Genomic DNA, 19,610 nt, shown 5'->3' on the forward strand with positions numbered 1-19,610 from the left:
CCCCACGCATCATTGCCCCCAAAACGTCGCAGTACCTACCATTCGCAGCAAAACCTCAAGCTGTCGCATTCACTAGCGCAACCATGCGAAAAGGCCAGAGGCTGCGCGCGTGGGGGCAGAGCGAGACTTGCTGTTGAGCGGCGGCGCTACCACTGCAAAGAGACGAAACCTGCCTACCTGCACCTTCGGTCCACCCACACACCGTTCAAGTCATCCCTCTCCATGCCAGGCGTCTTCAACACTGCCGCGCAAACGCGTCAATGTACCACTGCTCACACAACTTCAAAAGTCGCAATTACTAGCGCATGTGAAAGGCGAATGAGGTGGTTTTGGTCGTTGACGTGATCCGAAAACGCGCACAGGTCGATCATCCGCGAGGGGGAATATCAGAAGAGGGACGTAGGGCTGAAGAAGGGCAACTTCGAACGTCGTGGCGGGCGTGGGATGCCTGACATGTGATGATGGCGATAATCAGGGGGAGCGAGATAGACAGACAGGCGCAGGTGGGTGCACTGGTGGATGGCAGAGGAAAAGGAAATGCGGTTGAGAGTCGATGATTGAGGGTAGGGATTATGGGAGTGACGAGGGTGCGTGTAATGCTTTTGGTGGTGGTGTTGGTGGTGGTGGGGATAGTCGGGACGGCTTCTTGGGGATTTTGCACCGTGTCTGAGTTGCGATGATGGGAAATGTGTATTTGTGAGTATTTCAGGGGCAGCTCTTACAGTAAGAATGTGCCCCACTGAAAACTTTGCGGTACGTAGCAGCGAGAGACTGAGCGAGGAACAGAGGGACACACGTAGAGGGACTTTCCCAGAATAAGATAGAGACAATTAATGGTGGAGCATTGATGTAAATGCAGTATCTGCAACAATGGAAATGTCGAACAAATTCTATTAACAACCACGCAGTCTTAATTACAACAGCGTCGACGTCGCACTCACGCTCGCCGCCGTCGACACGGCAGCGGTCGTAGGCGTCGGATTCGCAGTGCAAGACGGAGCGCCCGTCGTGCTCGGCTCGATGCTCATGTACGGCGCCTGGCCTGACAAGCGCTCCGCCTTGACAAGGACGGGAATGACGGCGCCGGTGACGAGGCTAAAAGTGCGATGGCCGAGGGCCTTGAGCGTAGCGCCAATGCTGCCCGAGTGGCTAGTCAGAGAGATAAAGGTGGAGTTGTCTGAGGCGAAGATGTCGTCAAGCAGCGTCTTGAGGCGCGCAACCTGCTGCGTGCTGGACTCGCGCGTGTGCGAGTTCCAGAGCAGGTCGTCCTCGGCGAAGCCCGCCTCAAAGTCCCACGACGGATACGTCGAGTGGATCCACGTCTTGGAGCTGCGCCGGTCGCACGTGTGCAGACCGATGCTCTCGCGCAGCAGCTCCTTGATGACGGGCGCAAACGGGCGCGATTCGGGGAGCGACAGGTTGCTGAAGGTGTAGTTGGCCGTGGCGAGGCAGCGCGCCAGCGGCGAGACGTAGTACGACTCGGGGGCGGGGATGCCGGCCGTAGCGAGGGCGTTGGCCCAAAAGTTGTTGGCGACGAGGGCTTGTTGGATGCCAGTGTCGGTCAGGTGCGCGTCGGCCCAGCTGATGGTACCGTTGCCGTCGGCCAGCGACCAGTAGCAGTCCCATGCTGGCGTGCCATAGAAAGACTCGGCTACGTTGTGGTAGCCTTCGCCATGCCGTCCCATGATGAGCACTTTGTACTGCTCACTGGACGCGGCATTTGCGTTGAGGCTCGAGACGTAGTGGGCGAAGCGCTCCCATTGCGTCCTTTTGCCCGAAGGATCGTATGAATCGTCTGTTGGGTATGTGCGGTTGATCAGGCCCAGGTTGACTTTAGACTGCAGGGTGTCAGCTTGAGTCTCAACAGTTGAATGATGAATTGCTCTCAAGAGCCTTTATCGAGCTACGCACGTAGTCAAAAGTCTTGGCATCGGTTGAATTTTCATCTTGCAGGAAAAACCCAGTGACGGTGGTGTACTTGAAGTAAGACGAGTTGGAAGGAATGTAGGCTGCTCGCGTGGACTCGCTCATGGTGAAGAGCAGAGCCAGCAGCACTGTTGTCGCAAAAAGGACCGGGCTGCCCATGATAAGAAGCTGAGCGGTAACGAAGCCAAAGGAAGGAAAGAGGTCCGTCCAGTTGAGGCGATGACAGGCCAAAGGACAGCGATACAAACAAACAGAGGGAAGGACAGGCTGGCGGGGGACATTTTAAAGCAGAGACGGGGACTTACACGACCTTTCGAATGGTCCAAGCGAGACCCCACCGTTGGTCGCGAGATGGTCTATCTGGGAATAGCATAGCACGAGATGGGCGACATTTCCGTCGGCGTCTTGGGGCGATGAGGTGGGTGGTGGAGAGCAGCTGCAGTGGCCTTGGGACAGCGGGGACGCCACAGCCAGTAGTACGGAAACGTGCGGTGGCCCGGTGGCGGCCGGGGGCAAGCCACACGGGCCAAGCCGCAACACCAACAAGGAAGAAAGAAAGAAAGAAAGAATGAAAGAATGAAGCATTTCAATCTGATGTTATCGGCATGCCGCTTGTTTGTCTTCTATCGTATCCTCCCCACGACCGGGGGCCTGCTCTCTACCTCTGCGTCGCTTTTGGGTAAACGTGCCGGGCCTCATTCCAGCCCGGTCCCCCCCGACAAACGCCAGACATGCTTTCGTGAAAAAGGAACCCAAAACCTGCAAGAGCCTCTCTTTTGGAACCCCACGGATTTCGCATTTTCAATTCAGACCCACACACCCCTCTCACAAGTTTGCCGCCTTTTGCTCCCTCTCCACTTCATACAGGAAGTCAAAGTACGGCTTGTCAAAGTGGTGAACGCGAACGTAACCGTCCTCACCACCGGAGCAGTATCCCGTGCCCTTGGGGTGGACGGCAACGTAGTTGAGCGGTCCAAAGTGGCCGCGCACACGACCAACTTCCTCCTCGAAAATCTTGTGGTAGAAACGGGCCTCGAATTTACCCTGCCGAGCCGAAGTCGTCGTGACATCCATGGCGGCTTGGCCACCACCGAGAATAACAAAGTCCTTGACGGGCGTAATGGCAGCGCTGTTGAGGGGAGTGTCGGTGACGTAGGTGTGGAGGATTTGGAGGTCGTCGGTGGAAATGAGCTGCAAATCAAACGTCAATTCTTGCGAGAGGTCCAATGAAAGCCGCAAGACTTACTCTGGCAGTCTTGTCCTTGCCAGCGGTGATGAAGTAGGTCCTGTCGGGAGCCCACTGCAGGTCCGTGATTTGCGTGTCGAGCTCGTGGACCTCGACAATGTTGATCATCTCCCCAGTCTGCAGACAAAAATCAGCGAGGGTCCTGCGATATAACCGCTTTCATGGTCTACCTTGGCATCCCACTGCGTGACGGTGCCGTCCTCGTGGCCAGAGACAATGTACTTGGCGCCGTAGCTGAAGCCCGCCACCGTTGGCTTCGCATCCTCGCACACGATCCTCAGCTTGCGCTCATCCGTCTGCTCTGCCTCCGGGTCCGGGTTGATGTCGAAAACGCAAATGGTACCGAGGTGGCCGCTCCGCTTCTCCGTCACGCCCAGGAGCTGCCTTCCGTCGGGGCTGAACTCGACGCGCTTGATCGACGTCTCGAACTCCCAAGTCTTGAGCAGCTTGCCAGACTTGACCTCCCACAGGCGCATCGTGTTGTCGGCGCCACCGGTGGCGAGCAGCGTCGTCGTGGGGTCGACATCGACGGTCCAGAGGGCTCCGATGTGGCCGTGGTAGGTGCCAAGGCGCTCGCCGTTGGCGCTGTACCACGCGCAGACGACGTGGTCCTTGGATACGGAGAAGATCAGGTCGCCATCGGCGTTGTACCTTGAGGGAGTCAGCACGCGCCGTGGGCTTCGTGGGTTGGAACATTGACGGCGTACTTCACTTGGGTCAAGGCACGTTCCTGGAGAAGCGAGTTAGCAAGAGACAACGGAGGATGCACGTGTGGAGCTGCAGGTAGTTCCTTACGTGGCCGGAGAGCAGGATGGGTCTCATGGTGGGCGAACTGGGGGTTCGTTGTCTCGCTGCTGCTCGCCGCGAAATGTCGACAACGCCGAAGTGGGATTTCGCCGTCCGTGCGTGCTCAGGATCTTATCTAATCAGCGCCAGCTGCAGCCAAGCGAGCATTTGTCTTCCGAACGCAGTGGGAATGGGAATTACAACCAAGGTCACAGGATTGTTGATACATTGCTTTCAAAGAGCTGTCCATTCGGTTGGACTTTAAGTCCGCCCATGCTATGCACATTATCCGTTCCCAACAACAAGGAAAATCCCGCAACCTAGTGTACAATCGCATCGCGCTCACGCCTGCAAGATGCAAATGCCAAACTGAAACGAATGCAACTTTTCTAGCACCTCTTACAACTTCTCCTTGAGACCCTGCTTCAGTCTCCTCTCGACAGCCTCCAGGAATCCCTTGGTCGTGACGTAGGCGTCCCTGTTCTTGTTGCCGCAGGCCAGAGCAAGGTCCTTGGTCATGATGCCGTCGACATCGACCGTGTCAACGCAAGCCTTCTCCAGCGACTCGGCAAAGGCAGTGACCGCAGGGGTACCGTCAAGCTCACCACGCTTGGCCAGACCACGGGTCCAGGCGAAGATGGAGGCGATGGGGTTGGTCGACGTCTCGTTGCCCTTTTGGTGCTCGCGGTAGTGACGAGTAACGGTGCCGTGGGCGGCCTCAGACTCGAACGTCTTGCCGTCAGGGGTAATGAGGACCGAAGTCATGAGACCCAGGGAGCCGAAGCCTTGGGCAACAATGTCCGACTGAACATCACCGTCGTAGTCTGAACCGGGTTAGCAAGAGCCCCCAAAATTCAATCGCGGGGAACGTACTCTTCAGAGCGCAGACGAAACCACCCTCGCTCTTGATCATCTGGGCAACCATGTCGTCGATGAGACGGTGCTCGTACCAAATCTTCTTCGACTCAAACTCCTGCTTGTAAGTAGTCTCATAGATCTCCTGGAAGATGTCCTTGAAGCGGCCGTCGTACTTCTTCAAGATGGTGTTCTTGGTGCTCATGTACAGAGGCATCTTCTTGTCAAGCGCATACTTGAAGCATGCGTGCGCAAAGCCCGAGATGGACTCGGCCGTGTTGTACTGGGTTTGTGCAACACCGCCAGTTGCAGGGTAGTCGAAGACCTTGATGGTCTCAGGCTTGCCACCCTTAGGGGTGAAGACCATTTCCAGGGTACCTTCGCCCTCGATAACGCGGTCCTTGGCGCGGTACTGGTCACCAAAGGCGTGACGACCAATAATGATCGGCTGCTTCCAACCCGGTACAAGACGAGGAATGCGGGGGATGACGATAGGCTCGCGGAAGACGGTGCCGCCGCTAAGGAAAATTTAGTCTCATTCTCCAGATTGTATGGATCGTCCTTACAGGTGGTTCCTGATGGTACCGTTGGGAGACAGCCACACTACAAAGCTCCTGGTGAGTATGCCGTGTTGCTTTTCCACAAGGCCAACGTACTCTGCTTCAGGTTGAACTCCTTGACGCGCGCCTCGTCCGGAGTAATGGTGGCGCACTTGACACCAACAGAGTGCTGCTTGATGGCTTCCGCGGCGTCAAGCGTGACCTTGTCGCTGGTGGCATCACGGTGCTCGAGACCCTACGACGCAATCAGTATTGCCTTTTCAAGGCCACATGCCCAGAATGTACCCACCAGATCATAGTACTTGAGGTCGACATCGAGGTAGCTTGGAACACGTCAGATGGTGTGATTTGAAGCTCTGGAAAGTTTTGTACTCACGGGTGGATGAACTGTAGGAGCAAAATCAGCGCTTGAAAACCATATCAGCACGAGAAGCTTACTCTATCCTTGATGTCCTGCCAGATGATCCTGGTCATCTCATCACCATCCAGCTCCACCACCGGGTTCTTGACCTTGATCTTCTGGGCGCTCGCCATTCCCCTGGCTTGAGTAGCGAAACCGAGAGTGATTGGCGCGACGAGGTTGGTCTTTTGAGCGGCGAAACCGGCGGCGGAAGCAGCAAAGCGAGAGCTCGGCGCCGAAGCTTGAGAAGCACGGAACTGAGGTCTGGCAGCAGCGGCGGTCAAGGAAGCAAAAGACCTGGTGGCAGGGGTCGCGGGAGCAGAGCGATAAGCTCTCGACGCAGTCCTAGCGGCGAGCATTGTGGGGGTAAATAATGACGAGAGCGCCGGGGTATTTTGGCAGATTATCCGGAATTGAGCGAATTACTTAGCCGTGGGAGGCGAGGCGAGAGAGGAGAAGGAGGGCCGGAGGATAATAGCAGCTGGCCAAAGAGGATTGGCGCGAGACAATCACACCACGAGCTGCTGGTTCTGCTGAATGCTGCGAGCTGCAGGGTGCGCGGGCAACGGTAACGGAGCAGCTATACTGTGTGACGGAGTACAGCAGGCGGGTAAACGGAGAGGGCGCCGCAGGTCGACCGAGGTCCGATGGATAGGCCTTCTCCCCGGATGACGAAGAGTGATAGAAGAGCAACCGAGAGTAGCAGAAGGCTCGACTGGAGTGCAATGGGCGAGCGGTGGTGGTGTTTTGACCGGACTGTACGTCCCGCAAAGTAGTTTAAGCTTTCGTCAGTCCGATCTTCGGAGGGCACAACGTCAGTGCTGCAGGACCCTGACCGCGCCATCGGCTTCTGACCACGACGACCCTTGCTACATGTCCAGTACCCATTGTATACACGTCTATCATACAAAGAGCTCCAGATATTCAACTTTTCCGCCAACGAAGAACGCAGCAAACGACTTTTCCACATTCATTCATGCGCCCCTCGCACTACCTGCCGCGTCTATGCTGTGAGAACCTCGCCATGCTGCTAACATTCGCATCAATCAGTACTTTTGACCTGGCGACCTGTTTCATGGTGCAGAATCCCAAATGAACCGCCCAACCACGCTCCGCACACCAACCACGTCAACTGATCAGAATATTTGGGGAATAATTGGCTCTCACTGCCCGTAGCTCCAGGCGCAGTGAGGCCGGCGGTCTTCAGCCGCGTTTTCCTTGCCGGTCGATCCATCAGACCGTGTGAATGTCTACTTTACTAGCATGCCAAAGAAAAATGAGGAGGATTGAAAAGTGGGAGGAAGAGAAGGAGTCTAGGAAACCAAAAAAAAAAAAAAAAAAGTGCTCTGCTGTCTCCCTCGTCATGGGATTGACAGCCTAAAGTCCAGCCGAATCGCAAGGCCAAGATCTCTCAACGCCCTCTCGCCTTGGTGTTGGCATAGAGCAACTTGAACCCGTTCTTCAAACTGCGCATGTCCGGATACATGTTCTTCTGCAGCTCGAAGGCATTCGGGATGATCTTGACAGGCCATGCCTGGAATGGTGCGTCACGGCCGGCTTTGAAGCAGAGATAAAAGTAGCCCGGATACTGCGGGCAAAGGCAGAAGGCGTACATGCTGCGCTTGGGGTTGGCCTCGGTGTAGGTTGAAAGCCATGCCTCTGTTGAAGTTGTTAGCCTCATTGTTCTAAACGACCATGAATGCAAAAAGCGACTCACCAGTTTGCGCCCTCGTGCCGTTGTTGTACTTCTCATCACCCATCATTTCCTCAACCTTCTTAGCCATGGCTTTGACGTGGCCCACAATCAACTCGTCGAGATCCGAGTAGGTGTACTTGCCACCAATTTTGAGAGTACGGCCCAGAGAAAACTCATTCTCCTTGTCCAGCTCCAGCACGTCAATGTGTTGGTACACACCATCAGCCACCTTCCATGTCACAGCCAAGTGATCCAAGCCCCTGCCTGATGGTCGGATCACCACATCTCCACGGCTATGACTGCCTAAGAACTCTTCGGCCTGGGCTGCGTTGAAAGGCCGGAACAGCGGGTGCTTAATGACACGCTGGGCGCGACCGGTCTTGCTCTCCTTCTCCTTTGCCTCGGCGTCCCTGTCCCCTTGCTCCTGTTCAAAATCCCACTCGCCTTGTTGCCGCTCAATGTGCCTCTCGAAGCCGGTCTTGAGAGCTTGTTCATCAAGGGAGATTGTTGCGCTGAAGCCCTTGCGATTTAGGAAGAGGAGCTTCGCCTGGACCGTCTGGTTCGATTGGAATACCTGGCGTGGGTCTAATCCGCGGTCGCCACCGACGGTGCGCGGCAAGTTGTGTTCATCCGCCACTGCTTCAACTCCGCAGTCCAGGCGCGCTTCGACGCGATCGGGGAACACGCGACGAATCTTGACAGGTACAATCATACCTTCAGTCAGCGACTCCCGAGTCTCACCTGTCAACATGGTGAAGACTTCGTCTGAGTTGAGGTAACTATATTTGTTCCGCAGCTCCTCGTATGGGACTTGCAACTCAGCGCGAATGGTCTCGAGGGTGGCGCGCTTCTTTTGGTTGAATTGTTGCTCCAACTGTTCGGCATATTCTTCCAAGACGAGGTCGTTGACCTTGTCCTGAGCCTCGTCACGCACCAGGCGCTTCACAACCGCAGCAGGTCCATTCTCGTCGACTTCGGCTTTGATGTCTTCCTCGTCCATCTCAAGGGCATCAGCGGCCATCTTGCGGCCAAGCTCGTAGTCTTCGGGATGCACACGAGTGCCGTCGAGATACTCGGATTCGGGATCGGTAGGCTCGTGCTGGATGTACAAGAAACTAGCGCAGTTTGTCCACACCTTGAAGCCAACAGCTGGCATAATTTTCTTGTCTGGGTCGCCTACCAGTTCATCTCGGCTGTTCACCACGCCTCCGTTGAGGTTGATGACCTTGAGAAGCTGCTGTGCCTTGCGGGGACCAAGACCACATACGTGCGGGAGAAGAGTGGCCAGGTTTGGATCTTGCAAGGCTTCGTTGATGTCGACACCCACCAGGTTGACAATGTCGACCAGCGCCATTTCCAAGTACTTCAGCAGCTTTTCTTGCGATAGTAGATTTTGATTTGGATCAAAAGAAATGGAGACAATGTCTTTTCCAAGAGCAGCGTACTCCTTAAGCGGGCTCTGAATGTAGTGCGCCAGGGCGACGCAATACTTGACAAGAGACGGTACTCCGGGGTGCTCCGTATTTGACCTGTCACTGGTGTGGTAGAGTCTGGCGACCTCGTCATTGACGATGACAATCTCCAGCTTGTCGTTCTTTTCATGGCCGTCTTCATCTTCATAGTCGGCGCCACGAAGATCATGATCGTCAACAATCTGTTGAAGGTCCTTGAACAGCTTGCGAGTCTCGGCAGAGAATCCGGAGACCGCAACAACGTCAGGCCGGAAGTCCCAGATCATTTTCTTAAAATCTTCAATCTCCTTGGCGTCGGCAATGTACTTCTCCTTGTTGCCAGGATGAAGGTCGACAAACTTGCCAGAGTCTGTCATGAGACCTTCCTCGTTGACAGACGCGTAGCAAATTGCATCTCTTCCAGGAACACCGTTTCCATTCGACAGCGCAATGACGCGAGGAATCGTGCCGAGCGCCATTCCCTTTGGCTTGTATGGAGCCTGGTCCAACTTCTCAGTAAACTTATCCCTGCAGGACTTGGCCAATGAGTTCTCGCACTCGTTGCGCAAAGATTCTTTGACTCCCTTGGAAATGATGCGATCGAGCCGTGGCAGCGCAGTGGACAGGATCTGTCGGCGCAGGTCATTCCAGGCTTGAGCGACATCACTACGGTTGTCTGTGCAGAAAATGTCTTCAAATTCTTTCCTGATACGGTCTTGGTCCTGCAAGCGAATCTTGACTTCGACCATGCCCTCGTCCTCGGCTTTGAGCATGCGAAGGAAGAGTTCTGGTCTACGAGCCACGGCCGAGTATCCTTGGTTGCGGAGGTACTTGAATTCGTAGTAGGGATGATCTTCTGTGATCTTTCGCAATCCTTTCTCGGTACGATAAACGTCCAGAAGACCGTTCTCGTAATACAGTCGCCTCATTACGTGTCGCATCCGTGGGCTCATGACAAGCTCCTCAGCAAATGTCGTCTTGGCAGCGCGAAGCACGTTCTTTCCGGTGTTGTACTCTTCATCGATAAGGCTGTCGGCCATGTCATCAGGCGCCTCCTGGGGGTCCTCTGTGTATACTCGGTGACCGTCCCTGTTCAGGTTGTGTGCCAGGTCATCGGAGGTGATGCCGACAGCGCGCACGAGGTTGTAGGCCTTGCTGGCACGCATCCTTTCCCATCGCGTAGAGCTGGCGCGAGCCTTCTTTTGCACACCTGTCGACTCGGACTCGGCAATTTCAACGTCCTTCAGCTGGGCCGAGTACTGGAAATGCACATAATCTTGAATGTCTTGAATCTCCTCAATGGTCTCCGCCTTGTCGAGTAAAGTCTCCAGCACTTGGTCCTTGATTGATGATATACTGGCGAGGTTGTCACGGGTCCGTTGCAAAGCCTCGACTTTCTCCATGTAGGCGCGGAATTTGAGGTCGAGTTCGACGATCTCCCACAAATGAGCCTGGGTGAGGAGTCGCTGAGGGCCCGTATTGCCATCGGCATCGTCAGGGTCTTGGTCAGTAGTAGAGTGGATCAGGTAGTCCTTCCTGTGGTTGAAGATGAAGGGGACTTCAAGATCCTCAAGGTTCATGAATTCGAGCACTTTCCGCACCGCCTGCTGGAAGGGCTCGAGCAGGGAAGGGGTGAGACGTGTCTTGGGCCACAGCAAATTCGATATCCACACGTATTCCGTGTTCAGTCTTGTCGTCATCTCTTCCTCAGACAGCTCGAGCTCCTTGAAAGGCTTCCGGGCAATTTGGAAGCGCTCAGGGACATCGTTGAAGCGGATAATGTCGTCTTCTTCCGTCATCATCTTCTCTGCAAGTTGAGCCGGCTCGAAGACGTCCTTGAGCTCCAGCGGCTTCTCGTCGCCACGGTCATCTTCATCCATCTCTTCCTGCAGTTGCAGCGCCCAATCGTATTCTGTGCCATCACCGAAAGCATTGCGGTAGTCCTCCATTTCGGCCTCGTCCAAACCAGCTTCGGGGAACCCAACTACGCCCGGCATTCGTTTGCCCGGCCTGGCCACCTCGCGGTCTTCTTCGTCCTGCAGGCCCTCCTCGTCCTCGAACACGTCTTCTTCAATAAAGTCGGCAAACTCGTCGTTGATGCCGCCTCTGGGCTCGCGACGTGAGGGGCGCTCGTCGTACCCATCGCCGAGGTCGTCGTCTTCGTCGGAGAAAATTTCGTCTACGCCGCGGGGTGCCCTGGGGGAGCGCTCTTCTCGGTGGCCACGCTTGAGTCGCTTGAACTTGGACTGTTGTGAAGTCAGAGAATGGCCAAGGTACAAGTCAGGCTACACAGACCTGCGTTGGTTCCTCACGCGGGACCGTCTCGCCAATGAGGTCGAGATCTTCCTCATCAAGAGCAGCTTCCTCCTCTTCGCGTTGCTCGCGCCTCCGCTTGCGCTTTTCGCGTCGGCGGGCCTTGCGCTCCTCCTCATCATCTTCATCCTCATCCACGATGAAGCCTTCGCGAACCTGTGATTGGTTAACAATTGGGCCATGGTGAGGCGCGCGTGCAGGCACTTACGGCACGGGCTGCCTCCTCATCGTCATCGTCGTCTTCTTCTTCACTAGAGTCGTCGACTCCAGGAGCACCGTTGCCATTACGCTGCTTCTGCTCGCCGTTTTCCTCGTCGTAGTCGCCGTCGTCCGACTCGCTGCCCAGCTCAGCAGCAACATCAAGCAGGGAGGCGGCCATGTTGAGTTGAGGCCACGGCAGCCAGGAAAGGAAAAGGATAGATTGACGGGAGGTAAACCGCGTCGGCGGAGGCGGTAGATTGAGAGGGAGGGTGGCGCGGTGGAGGAGAGGTTCCTGTGTTGAGAAACGCGAGGGTGTCTTGATGCTTGTTAGCAACAGACTTGAGCTCGCGGGCCAAGGAAGATGGCGCTAGTAGCGAAGGCGGTGAGGACAGTGTCCGAAGAGCTGCCGCTAGCTTCCACCTAGGGCGCCCGAGCGCCTTGGGAGCGGAGCGGAGCGGACAGGAGATCATGTGCAGTCATCGCCTGTCCGCCCCGGGGCGCAAGGTGTTGGAGCGGAGCGAAAGGTCCAGGTTCAGTGCGTTGGTGTTCGAGGAGAGCAGACAGATAGCATCAAGCAACTCAACATAAAGTCTGGAACCTTGGCTCGGCGTTCATGTCCGTCACTCCCCCCCACCTCCCTCAAGTCGACCTATCGAGACACAGGTAACGTTGGTCTAATGAATGCGCGCGCTGATCATGGGCGCGCTGGTTCCACGTGAAACTCGCGTCTGAGTGCGCTGGAGCCCAGGCGACCCGGGCTTCATGGTCGTCGGCCGTGATTGATGCGGATCACGCTCCTCTTCTCCGCAGCCACGAGAGTGAAACAGGACCCGCTGTCGCAGCCAGCCCGTCGTGGTTGGTGCATCATGACATTCAAACGTTGAAATAGCAGACGCCTCCTCTCTTGCGCTTCATGGTCGACTTCGGTTCAATTCTAGTTGTCAACCCTGTCCTGTCCTGTCCTGTCCTGTCCTACCAGGGCCTGCGTCATCCGTTCAGCCCAAGCCCCGCGAGCAGCCACTGCACCCACTACGGCTTCTTTCGTCAACCACTAGTTGCTTCCCAGCAGACCAGACCTACATACATATCCAGTCGCCCTCTCTTACTCTGCTGACGCCAGGCCCTCGCAATCTTTGCTTCCCACCACCAGACCCACTCGCCCTCCCAAAAGCGGCAATCCAATAGTCGTACCGCCGCACTGCACAACGGCCACCACCTCCTGTCGCCTGCACCCTGCCGATTGGCGCATCCCGCCGACTCCTCGCACCCCACGCCGAACCTGCTCACAACCGCCGCAACCACAGGCCCGTCCTGCGGCCGCCATCCTACCCACCTTGCTCTCTTTCTCTCATCCCACCGCTCGCTCGCTCGCCCCTCCCGACCTATACGACGCCGCCGCCGTCCCCCAGCGCGCATCGCATCATGCCCGACATGGCCGACCAGTTCAAGACAAGGACCATGAAGAGGAAGAACGTCAAGGGCCTGGCCCTGAATGCGCCTCAGCCCAGGACCATGCAGTCTGGCGCTGACGCTCAGATGCCTGGTTCCCGCAGAGATGACGACGATAGAGCCGCCGGCCAGCTCGAAATCGGCGTCGAATTCAGGCTGGACCTGCGAGCCGAAGATCTTATCGTGCTCAAGGAGCTCGGCCATGGCAACGGCGGCACCGTCAGCAAGGTACAGCATGCCGCAACGAAGGCCATAATGGCGCGCAAGGTGCGTTTCTTGAGACGAGACTGTGGCCGCCGCGCCCTTGGTTAATGCGCCCTCTAGATCATCCACGTCGAAGCCAAAAACGAAGTCCGGAAAAGAATTGTGCGCGAGCTACGCATCATGCACGACTGCGCCTGCCCCTACATCGTGTCATTCTACGGTGCCTTCCAGAACGATTCCGGAGACGTCGTCATGTGCATGGAATACATGGACTGCGGGTACGCTTCGACGCTTGACTCCTCGAGACATGGCCCAAAGACTAACTTGGCACCAGCTCTCTAGACTCCATATCCAAAAACTTTGGCCCCGTCCGAGTCGATGTCCTAGGAAAGATTGCTGAAGCAGTCCTCGGCGGCTTGACCTACCTCTACAAACAACATCGCATCATGCATCGCGACATGAAACCCTCAAACATACTAGTCAACTCCAGGGGACAAATCAAGATTTGCGACTTCGGCGTGTCAAGCGAACTAGAAGGCTCCGTTGCCGAGACATTCGTCGGTACAGGCACTTACATGGCGCCTGAGAGGATACAAGGTGCAAAGTACACCGTCAAGTCCGACGTGTGGAGCGTTGGTCTGACTCTGATGGAACTCGCCATTGGAAAGTTTCCTTTCAATAACAGCGACAATGACGATGAGCCCGGCGGACCCCAGGGCATTCTCGATCTGCTCCAGCAAATTGTTCTGGAACCAGCGCCCAAGCTTCCCAAGAGCGACGCCTTCCCAACCATCTTGGAGGACATGATAGCGCGCTGCCTGATGAAAGATCCAGAGCAGCGCCCCACTCCCCAAGAACTCTATGTACGGCCTCTTTCCAAAAGCTGGGTTGGACATTTGCTAATCCGTCTTCCTAGGAATCTGACGCCTTCATTCTCGCCGCCAAGCGCACACCTGTCGACCTCGCCGCCTGGGCAGTGAGCATGATGGAACGCCAGAACCGCAAGTCTCACCTGGCACCACGCCCCCATAGCGCCAAAACTCGCGAAATGCTGCGTTCATCGCCCAACCACAGCCCGCCGTCGTCAGTCTCGGCAAACCAAAACGACCGCAACCACGGCACTTCGAGCTCTTCCGGCCAGACTCCACGCTCGGCCACTAGTCAGGAATCCTCTGGTGCACGGAATGGCGACAGGCTTGACCGCCCTTCCTATCCAACACGCGCCAGCAGCACAGGTCAACTGAGCGGTGGTCAGCCGATGCAACTGCCGATCCGCCCAGCACCACCACCAACGACTCCACTGCCACATCCACCACGGGGAATATAATCTCGGGAACGAGACAGTTTGTCGATGGAACAATTTGCATGTGAAAAAACCATGTCTTCAAAGTGCAATTTTTCTTCAACTTGAGAAAACACTCACATAGAGTCTGCCAATGTGGGACCATAACAAGTGAATCAAAACAAAGCTTTCTCAAACTTCTGCGAAAATATAGAGGGACCAGATCCAAATCAAACACCCAGATGAGAGTTTTGCCACCACTTGAGTCTTCGTCCAAACTTGCGTTTGTGCGGGCAACTGCTGTTCTTGTTTCTCCAGCTTTTGTTGTTGTTGTTGTTCTTTTCACGTGTCAAGTAGCAGCATGGCTGGGCGCCTTCTCTTTCTTGTTCTGTTCCACCACTTTCCCCGGAGTTTTGGTCGACCAAAGTCGCCGTCGTCGATGTGTACAATTCCTGACGGGTGTTGTGGCTTGTTTGGCTAATCCATCTCATTTGGTCATGGATGGCGCATTCGGGTGCGTGCGAGTTGGCTCCGTGCGCAGCGTGGTAAGCGCCTGAGGTTAGTTAATTATGTGCGTAGAGGAGAACACGATGCAGATCAAATGGAAAACGTTGACAATGCTTGCTTGTTAGATGATCGGGAGCATCCATGAGCTGGTGCAGAGGTAGCCAAAGGACGTCCAGGGAGCACTCATTCGCTGATGCTCGTTGACTAGGTCAGGGAGCATTATTACGTCGCTACTGGTACAGCTAAGGAGCATTCGTCACCAAATAATGCACTGAGCATGAGGCTGGAGCATTCATGAGCTGGTACTCATTGATTCCCGTTAGGGAGCATTCATACCTGGCTACAGACAAGATAAAGGAGCATTCATGAGTTCATATTGACTTTTTCAAGGAGTATTCATAGCTAATTACTGGTACAGCCAGGAAGCATTCATTGGCTGGTCCTCATTGATTCCTGTCTGGGAGCATTCACACGTAGCTTCTGGTGCAGTCAAGTAGCATTCATGAGCTGGGACTGACTGATCTAGGGAGCATTCATGTAGATCTACTGACACAGCTGGGGAGCATTCGTGACCTCCACAAAATGAGGCTAGGGAGCACTCGTCCGTCGCCACTGGTACAGCTAAGGAGCATTCATTGGCTGGTACTTACTGGTTCCTATTAGGGAGCATTCATACGTAGCCACTGGCACAGCTAGGGAGCATTCATGAGCTGGCACTCACTGATTCCCGTTAGGGAGCACTCACACGTAGGTACTGCTACAGTCAGGAAGCATTTAAACATAGTAACCAGATCAACACTTAACATATGCATATCCTATACGTTCCCTACTGGCTCGGTAGCCTTAGCGGCACATATGAGTCCGTTAAGGAGCCAAACCCTCACTAAATAGCGGAGTGCCGTAGTGGTTCAGGCACACGCTGTTAATTGTAGTTTGTAGGCTTACCTGATTAGGCAAGTAGATTGAACCGAAGTAAACCCTTTCATCCATTGTAGACTGTCTATCCCGTGATCCTCCGTTCGAACTGCGGCTGCGCCGCCTTCTTTACTGCTGCTGCTGCTGCCGCTACTACTGGAGCTGGGCTAGAAGGTCGTGTGGCGGGTCTTCCAACCTGCCACTGACCTCGCGGACCTTGAAGCCCGCGCCAAGGTCGTAGCCATTGTCATCGATGCGCACTGAAGTATATAAGTTAGCCTGTAGATAAGTATAGTGTATAGAGAGAAATAGTCCTCTTACCAGCCACATAGTGGACAGGCCTATCGCCAAACTGACAGCGGACTCCCGCGTTGCGGCACACGGTGCAAGGCCAGACGAAGTGCGCCTGGCAGACGGCGTTCTGCACCTTGCAGCGATCACAGCGAGCAAGGTACATGGCCGGCGGGGCGCGAGGGGCAACGAGGGCGCGGATGAAGGTGCCCGTTGGCGGGCTCGGGTGTCCCCTGCCCTTTGTAGGGTGAGGAGGAGGGCCTTGAGCGGGCTGATTGCCCCACTTTCCATTGCCCCTGACCTGCTCGGCGGCTTGGGACGTGACGGGCGCGACCTGGGCGGCGGGAGTTGGAGGCGGAGGCTGCTGCGGCGGAGCGGAAGCAGCAGCGCCAGTGGCAGCATGATGGCCGACGGGGACCTGGCCAGCGGCCGGTGCCTGCTGGTGCTGGTGCTGCTGGTGCTGCTGGTGGGGAAAGCCGAAGTGGTGCGGCAGCTGAGGAGGCATGTTGTAAGGGTTGCCGAAGCCCTGGGCGTTCTCGGCGGCGTGGTCGTTCTCGGCGGCGTGGTCGTTCTCGGCGACATGGACGTTCATTCTGGCACGGGCGTTCGCCGCAGCGCGGGCGTTCATGTTGATGCGAGCGTTCTCGGCATGGACGCTCTGGACATCACGGGCTCTCCTGTTGAGGCGGGAGTCGACGGGAACGAGAAATGCGCTCCCGCCGACGGGCACGTTCTCGGCGAGGGAAGTACAGCCAGTCACCATTGGGTAGTCTGTCAAGCATTAGTTGGAAAGTTTGGCCTACAGAGCCATGAACAAGGTACTAACCTGGCATTCGCTCCAAGGGAGGCTGCATCTGCTGCTGCTGCTGCTGCTGCTGGGCCGGATCATGCTGAAGGCCACCCTCCTGGACCTCATGCTGGCCATTCCGTAGATTGATCTCGTTTTGCATCTGGCGTGCGGCTTGTTGCGCGCGGTGGGAGAAGTTGTTGTGACTGAAGAAGGGGAGAGTGGTGTTAGTGTCGTTGCAGTGCGCTCGCAGTCTGGCGCAACCTGCACACAAGCAGCATGCTGGGCAATCGCAACTTCCGGGCATGTTGCGACAGTCTTCAAGCTCGAATGGGTTGAGATGGGATAGGGCGGAGGAGGTGAAGATGGATGGGTGTCTGGATGGTGCGAAAGGTGGTAGGATAGACAGACGCTGAGTGGACAAAATAGAACAACATTGGCCACCCAGCGCGGTAGTTGTTACCGCCATCCAGGCGCAACGCCCGGACCGATTTTGGCGTTAGCGTTGATAGGTAGGGTCTCTTCTGCCACCACCCTACAGACGAATGTCAACATTCGTCAATGATGCCTACATTATGGAATTATCTGAGGAGTTGCCTGCAGGTATGTGAGCTTTACCGCGGGACACGATGAGCTCGTATCAAGAGGGAGACAAAGCAAATAGGATTCAAAACTGAAGAAGACAGCAGCGAAGCTTCCATGAGCTCCTGGACCTTTCACCACAAACCCTTCTAGGACAGTGGAATCCACGGCTCTTCCGATGCGAAACGCTGTCGCGCCACATCAACAATCATCGGAGGATCTCTCCACGAAATAAAAATTGCAGCGCAGGCTCTTGAAGAATTGCCGTAAGGTCATGAAGTATTCATCCTTCATATGGGTATCGCATTACTGACAGCCCCACTTGTATCAGCAGGCGCGGCGAGCATCCTGTCCAAAGTTAACGGCTGGTCTTTGACGAGAATCCTAAGGCTCACTTTTTCCCCGCATCTGTAGCACAACATCCACAAAGGAGCGACGCTGGCCAACACACGACGGCCAAGCACACGGCGACGGCGAACCCAATCGTGGGACCGACGACTTTACAATGGCAAGGATTTTGGTTGCTGGAAATGGTTGATCAGGTCCATATTCCCTTGGAAGTCATTGAAGAGGTTGCATACGTTCCACACTGGAAGCAGACAATCTGAAGAAGTTGTTAGGCCCAGGTTTTAAAACAAGACGCAAACGACTTACAGGAAGCGGGATACAATCCATATTTGCAAGAGAAAGCCGACGCTGAACAAGGACCAGTAGCACAGGGACGAGTTTCAATTGAATGGGACAACAAGCGAATGCGATCACCAACAGAAACACCAAACACAAGGTTGCTGGAGGAGAGGAAGCTGTAAGGCATCGTGAACTGACGTTGGAATTGAAACGCCTCCTGACGTCATGCCACGGTTTAACCGAACGCGCTAGCGTAGGTAAGGTACCTAACCGATAGGAAGAAGCTCCGATTTCCCGAAAGACCTCTAGAGGCTTCAACACCATGAAAGTATCGCACACTGCCAGAAGAACCGAAAAGAGCCTGCTTCTAGGACGGTTTTCAGGGAAGACACTCGCAAATGCTCCGCTTCCAGTGTACTCATGCCTCAGAAAAGGGTCTACCTGGTGAAAGCCAGCTAAGCGAGACGCAACTCTTATCGTGGGCTACGTGCGAAGAATGACTGAAGCGCTTGTTGGCTTGTCACATGATTGCGGGACTGAGATTCATTGGCAAAGTAAAACTTGGGAGCGTCAACATGGTCGGACGGCCTTCACACTGGTCTTTCCGCCTCTTTCGATTCCACGGCAACACCCGCAGAACGCTTCGGAGTCGCCGTCAATCTTGGGTGTCGTACGCGGGACGGCCGGGAGCGATCGATCCGGCGGACCAAGTTGACAGACGGGGTCAGCGGACTGGGCTCTCCGAGCGTCTTCATTCCCTTTGTATAGGCATGTGTCCTTGACGACTGAAGCTAGTTTGTGAGGTCCGGAACCCAAACCCCGGCGAAACAATCACCACGAGGCAGCCCATCCCACTCCAGCTCCTCTACGAATGCGAGAGTCTTGTGAGACGCCTTTGCGGCCGCTGCCTGAATAGGAGCGGCACAAAAGCGTGGCCGCGGCACGATTACTCCTACGCCAGACCTGCCCTTTTTCGGCGTCGCCGACAGACCCTGGCAGCGGCCATGACTATGTTCGTGGGAGCTGATGTGTATAGTCGTATACTGATGGCTCTATGACTTCTCAACACCTCGGCCTCGCAACAAATCCTGGGGGGCACGCGGGGGCAGAACTAGAGATCAAAACAAGAAGAAAAATGAATCAACCCTTGCAGCTTGGACATGGCACACCACTGGGAAGTCCAAGAATCAAAGAACTTGGCTTAACTGTGCATTAGCATACGAATTCTTTGGCGTGTCACAAGCCATTTGTGAATTTTTCAAAAGTTTTGCACCTGTCAAGTTGGGGTCTATTTTTGAGCCTTCACCCCTGAGTGCTTTCCAGAGCATTTCCCAAAATCGATTCAAAGATGGCGAGTGATTTGAAGAGAAACACAATGCCAGAGACTCCGCCGGCAAAACAAGGACATGACGGGCATTCTCTCGATGTTGAGAAGGCTAATCTGAGTGTTGGGGAAGACAAAAATAGCAGCACTCCACCAACAGTGTCTTGGGATGGCCCGATGACTCAGAAAACCCTAGCAACTGGAGTCA

The 19,610-nt window shown here is 55.3% G+C and overlaps 7 protein-coding genes across 7 annotated transcripts; 1 reads left to right on the top strand and 6 right to left on the bottom strand.

Moving 5' to 3' along the window:
• Positions 1–606: 606 nt before the first annotated feature.
• On the bottom strand, positions 607–2,458 carry IWZ02DRAFT_206910 (phosphoglycerate mutase). The gene is made up of 2 exons (XM_066762654.1): positions 1,912–2,458; positions 607–1,838 (listed from the first exon to the last, which is right to left on the bottom strand). The coding sequence occupies exons 1-2, from the start codon at positions 2,083–2,085 to the stop codon at positions 915–917; spliced, it is 1,098 nt and encodes a 365-aa protein (XP_066624575.1). The 5' UTR covers positions 2,086–2,458; the 3' UTR covers positions 607–914.
• A 27-nt stretch (positions 2,459–2,485) lies between these two features.
• IWZ02DRAFT_446669 (eukaryotic translation initiation factor 3 subunit I) lies at positions 2,486–4,139 on the bottom strand. The gene is made up of 5 exons (XM_066767240.1): positions 3,968–4,139; positions 3,880–3,902; positions 3,343–3,823; positions 3,173–3,289; positions 2,486–3,117 (listed from the first exon to the last, which is right to left on the bottom strand). The coding sequence occupies exons 1-5, from the start codon at positions 3,992–3,994 to the stop codon at positions 2,752–2,754; spliced, it is 1,014 nt and encodes a 337-aa protein (XP_066624576.1). The 5' UTR covers positions 3,995–4,139; the 3' UTR covers positions 2,486–2,751.
• On the bottom strand, positions 4,140–6,505 carry IWZ02DRAFT_446678 (isocitrate dehydrogenase-like protein). Its single transcript, XM_066767241.1, has 7 exons — positions 5,812–6,505; positions 5,750–5,760; positions 5,663–5,696; positions 5,470–5,608; positions 5,380–5,416; positions 4,832–5,331; positions 4,140–4,782 (listed from the first exon to the last, which is right to left on the bottom strand). Exons 1-7 carry the CDS (start codon positions 6,130–6,132, stop codon positions 4,358–4,360), a joined length of 1,467 nt encoding a protein of 488 aa, XP_066624577.1. The 5' UTR covers positions 6,133–6,505; the 3' UTR covers positions 4,140–4,357.
• Positions 6,506–7,184: 679 nt separating this feature from the next.
• On the bottom strand, positions 7,185–11,612 carry IWZ02DRAFT_374551 (transcription elongation factor spt6; the record flags this gene model as incomplete). Its single annotated transcript, XM_066764766.1, has 4 exons — positions 7,185–7,432; positions 7,491–11,166; positions 11,216–11,389; positions 11,442–11,612. The coding sequence occupies 4 exons, from the start codon at positions 11,610–11,612 to the stop codon at positions 7,185–7,187; spliced, it is 4,269 nt and encodes a 1,422-aa protein (XP_066624578.1).
• A 1,090-nt stretch (positions 11,613–12,702) lies between these two features.
• IWZ02DRAFT_207133 (dual specificity mitogen-activated protein kinase) lies at positions 12,703–14,513 on the top strand. The gene is made up of 4 exons (XM_066762656.1): positions 12,703–13,150; positions 13,208–13,365; positions 13,422–13,950; positions 14,004–14,513. The coding sequence occupies exons 1-4, from the start codon at positions 12,857–12,859 to the stop codon at positions 14,412–14,414; spliced, it is 1,392 nt and encodes a 463-aa protein (XP_066624579.1). The 5' UTR covers positions 12,703–12,856; the 3' UTR covers positions 14,415–14,513.
• Positions 14,514–15,855: 1,342 nt separating this feature from the next.
• IWZ02DRAFT_206932 (uncharacterized protein) lies at positions 15,856–17,541 on the bottom strand. Its single transcript, XM_066762655.1, has 3 exons — positions 16,909–17,541; positions 16,113–16,853; positions 15,856–16,051 (listed from the first exon to the last, which is right to left on the bottom strand). Exons 1-3 carry the CDS (start codon positions 17,336–17,338, stop codon positions 15,945–15,947), a joined length of 1,278 nt encoding a protein of 425 aa, XP_066624580.1. The 5' UTR covers positions 17,339–17,541; the 3' UTR covers positions 15,856–15,944.
• Positions 17,542–17,741: 200 nt separating this feature from the next.
• On the bottom strand, positions 17,742–18,126 carry IWZ02DRAFT_468583 (uncharacterized protein; the record flags this gene model as incomplete). The annotated part of the gene is made up of 4 exons (XM_066768641.1): positions 17,742–17,799; positions 17,847–17,975; positions 18,033–18,055; positions 18,106–18,126. 4 exons carry the CDS (start codon positions 18,124–18,126, stop codon positions 17,742–17,744), a joined length of 231 nt encoding a protein of 76 aa, XP_066624581.1.
• Positions 18,127–19,610: the final 1,484 nt, after the last annotated feature.

The sequence above is a fragment of the Phyllosticta citriasiana genome (assembly GCF_038021145.1).
Source record: "Phyllosticta citriasiana strain CBS 120426 chromosome Unknown IWZ02scaffold_4, whole genome shotgun sequence".
In the NCBI taxonomy this organism is placed as follows: domain Eukaryota; kingdom Fungi; phylum Ascomycota; class Dothideomycetes; order Botryosphaeriales; family Phyllostictaceae; genus Phyllosticta; species Phyllosticta citriasiana.